General features: G+C 35.9%; 1 protein-coding gene across 2 annotated transcripts in view; it reads right to left on the reverse strand.

Annotated features, from left to right (window-relative positions):
• Positions 1-1375: 1375 nt before the first annotated feature.
• The window catches only part of LOC107717721 (DNA topoisomerase 2-beta-like), a 44851-nt gene continuing 42389 nt past the window's right edge, over positions 1376-3837 (reverse strand). For both annotated transcript variants that reach the window (XM_016524559.1, XM_016524558.1), the window contains exon 35: positions 1376-1882. In XM_016524559.1, the coding sequence (XP_016380045.1) occupies positions 1730-1882 (153 nt within the window). In that variant the 3' untranslated portion in view covers positions 1376-1729. The remainder of the gene's footprint in view (positions 1883-3837) is intronic.

The raw sequence follows: 3837 nt of genomic DNA on the forward strand, positions 1-3837 counted from the left end.
CACAACTCCTTGTTCAAGCTCTTGTTCTGTCCAGGCTGGACTATTGCAATGCTCTCTTGGCAGGTCTTCCAGCCAGTTCTATCAAACCTTTACAATTAATCCAGAACGCGGCAGCAAGATACATTTTTAACGAGCCGAAAAGAATGCACGTCACATCTCTGTTTATTAATTTGCACTGGCTACCAATAGCTGCTCGCATAAAATTCAAGACATTGATGTTTGCCTACAAAACCACCACTGGCTCTGCACCCCTTTACCTAAATTCATTACTTCAGACTTATGTGCCCTCTAGAAGCATGCGCTCTGCACGTGAACGGTGCATTATTGTTCATCCCAAAGAGGCAAAAAATCACTTTCACGGACTTTTACATTAACTGTTCCTTCCTGGTGGAATGACCTGCCCAACTCAATCCCAGCAGCTGAGTCCTTAGCCATCTTCAAGAAACGACTAAAAACACATCTGTTCCATCTTTATTTGACCCTCTAACTCCAGCACTCTCTATTCTAATTCTATTCTTTAAAAAAAAAAAACTTGCCCCTTCTAGACTTGCACTCTATTTATTTACTGCTTGTTTTCTTTTTTAAAAAAAACTATTCTTTTTGTATTCTATTTGTTTTCTTTTTATTTATTATACAGTTAACAAAAGCAAAAAAAGGCCTCTTGCCTCTACTAGCTTGCTCTATTCTTTTTCTATTTTATCTGTTTTCTTTTTATTTATTATATAATTTTTAAAAAACCTTGCTATGTGTGCATTAAGCTGAGACTTGTTATAGCACTTGTTGGTTTTGATTGCTTCTATTGTCCTCATTTGTAAGTCTCTTTGGATAAAAGCGTCTGCTAAATGATTAAATGTAAATGTAAAACAAGTGCATGGATGCACATGAATTAATAGAGATCTATTTCAGGGTTCCTATATATAGTCAACTCTAAGAGAAATGTTGAAGGTTTAGGCATTTTACACAGTACAAATTTATAGGCTATGTTTTTGTTCAATTCTTCTCCTTTTGTTTTTGCTCTGTCTAAAGCAATGTTTTTGTGTCTTTGGAGAACTTTCCTATGCAGAGCAGCTATTTATGGTTCTAGTTATGCGTCACTAGAGTATTATCCATGTAAAACGTCCTCTTATGTCCTTGCATCAATCTTGGCTAACACTTTTTTGTTAAGAGTCGATCGTTTGGATCTAACTTTACACAATTCAAATTTGATCATATTTAACCATCTTAACATGTATAATTGAGTCTGTACCTCCATTCTGAGTTCGTTATTGAAAGCACTATTTAAACGTCAACATTTCTGTGGAAATAAAGCTAAACTTGTCTTGAACCCAACACCACTGAAATGCTATAAAAAGTTCAGGAGACCAACAAATAATTTACATTTCATGTTTATTTCCAAGTCGTCTCAAAAAGGTGAGTCGTCTCTGAACCATTAAAATGTGCTAAAGCACAGCAGTCTAAATTTCTAAAAGCTGCTCAGAACAAATACAATTTAATGATAAAAAACAACATTGTCAATGTATCATAACAATAATACCAATAATAATAATATAGCAATAACAATAATAAAAAGAGTAAAACAGCTACACAGTAGAAAGAATTCAACATCACAAGTGAAGAAAAAATAAAATGGAGGGTAAAATGTACAAAATTCTGCAGGGCAGAGGACAGTGAACCTGTTCTTCAACAAGCATTCTTCTGAACTGAGAGAGAGTGTGTGTGTGTGTGTTTTCTAGTCAAACATATCGTCGTTATCAGATTCTGCAAAGTATTTGACTTCTTTCTTGGCTCGACCGGACCGATCTCTGCCCGAGTCCAGACGGCTGAAGCTGTTCATGCCTGCATCGTCATCATCTTCATCATCAGACGCTGCCTTCTTTGGTTTCTACATGACAACACACACACAACATTGTAAGACACTTCTCCTCATGGGTAACTGCAAGCTCTAGAATTTAGATATTTAGACAATTAGTCAAAAACACTGTTCATACTTGAGTAACAGTGTGCAAAAAACAATGTGCATCACAGTCCTATAGTTTAGAAAATATTGTGGCATCGCCATTATTTTGAAGCTTTAACTGGTACTGGTTTGAGCACAAGCCTGGATTTAATTTTAATATTGTGCTGTAAAGTATAACAATCGCCTGGCCGCTGGCGCCCTCTGCAGGACAAAAACTTCATCCGCCTATTTATTATCATGGTGAAGATGAATTAAGATTTGGACTTTTTGACTACTCTGCATGATTAGTTTGTTTCTTATCAAAGCATTTTCCATTCTTTACACTCTTATAGTTCACATGGATCTACTTTAAAGACTTTATTCACATGAAAAGCCATTGTAACTAATACTATCCAGAACTGTGGCCTGTTAAGCATGTTACCAAATCAAATCATTTGTGCTATGTGTTCTAATGGATGTAATAATACCATGTTTCCCATTCAAAACCAATCATTCGTTTCAATAATGTGTCAAAGGGTTTTGCATTATTATTTTCAGGGCTGTCAACTGATTAAAAAACTAATCATACAAATTTCTGTCATTTATCGTGAATAACCACACCTAACATTAAAAGTTGTAACCATAAATTTACTTTCACATTGAATATCCAAATGAATGTGGAAACAACTATGAGCATTTGTATAGATTACATGTGACCCTGGAGCACAAAACCAGTCATAAGTAGCACAGGTATATTTGTAGCAATAGCAATATTATACATTGTATGGGCTAAAATTATACATTTTTCTTTTATGCCAAAAATCATTAGGATATTAAGATCATGTTTCATGAAGATATTTTATTAGTTTCCTACCGCAAATATATAAAAACTTAATTTTTGATTAGTAATATGCATTGCTAAGGACTTCATTTGAACAACTTTAAAGGTGATTTTCTCAATATCTAGATTTTTTTGCACCCTCAGATTCCAGATTTTCAAATAGTTGTATCTCGGCCAAATATTGTCCTATCCTAACACACCATACATCAATGGAAAGCTTATTTATTCAGCTTTCAGTTGATGCATAAATCTGAATTTCCAAAAATTGACCCTTATGACTGGTTTTGTGCTCCAGGGTCACATATATTTAGTTTGACCTTTTGAGCTGGCTGCTGATTTAGTAAGGGCATTAATATGGTGTTTGTATTTGTTATGTTTTGAGGTACATGGAGGCGGATGAGCATGTGATCCAGCACTGTTTCTGTTACACGTCGACGGTTCTCACCAGCACACTGGCCTTCCAGAAAGAGCAGAAACTCAAGTTCGAGTGTCAGGTGAGAAGACGAGAAACTGACTTAAAGGGACAGTTCACAAAAAATACAACTGTCATCATTTACTCACCCTCATGTCGTTCCAAACCGGTATGAGTTTCTTTCTCCTTTAGAGCATGAAAGAAGATATTTTGAAGAATGTTGGTAACCAAACAGTTGACGGTAGCCATTGACTTCCATAGTATGGAAAAAATACTATGTACAGTGGTGGCCAAAATGACTCTATTTGAATAAATCATTTTGGGCCACCACTGTAAGTCAATGTCTACCATCAACTCCTCAACTATTTTAATGCTTTGGCAATACAAAATGTACTTTTGTCATGCTAATAAAGCTATTTGAATAGAACTCCATTGCATTCAATTGAACTGAATTGAATTGAACTAAATTGAGAGAATGCGTGAGAGAGAGTGATGGACTCTATATGGACAGCTCTGGGAGTCTCACAGTATCCAGAGTGCTGTGAAATCCCACAATGCACCAGGAATAGCACATACTGCCCTGACCCTTCAACACACACACACACACACTCACATACACACACACACACACACACACACACACAGACA

The sequence above is a fragment of the Sinocyclocheilus rhinocerous genome, unplaced genomic scaffold, assembly GCF_001515625.1.
Source record: "Sinocyclocheilus rhinocerous isolate Xijiao unplaced genomic scaffold, SAMN03320098_v1.1 scaffold2318, whole genome shotgun sequence".
Taxonomy (NCBI): Eukaryota; Metazoa; Chordata; class Actinopteri; order Cypriniformes; family Cyprinidae; genus Sinocyclocheilus; species Sinocyclocheilus rhinocerous.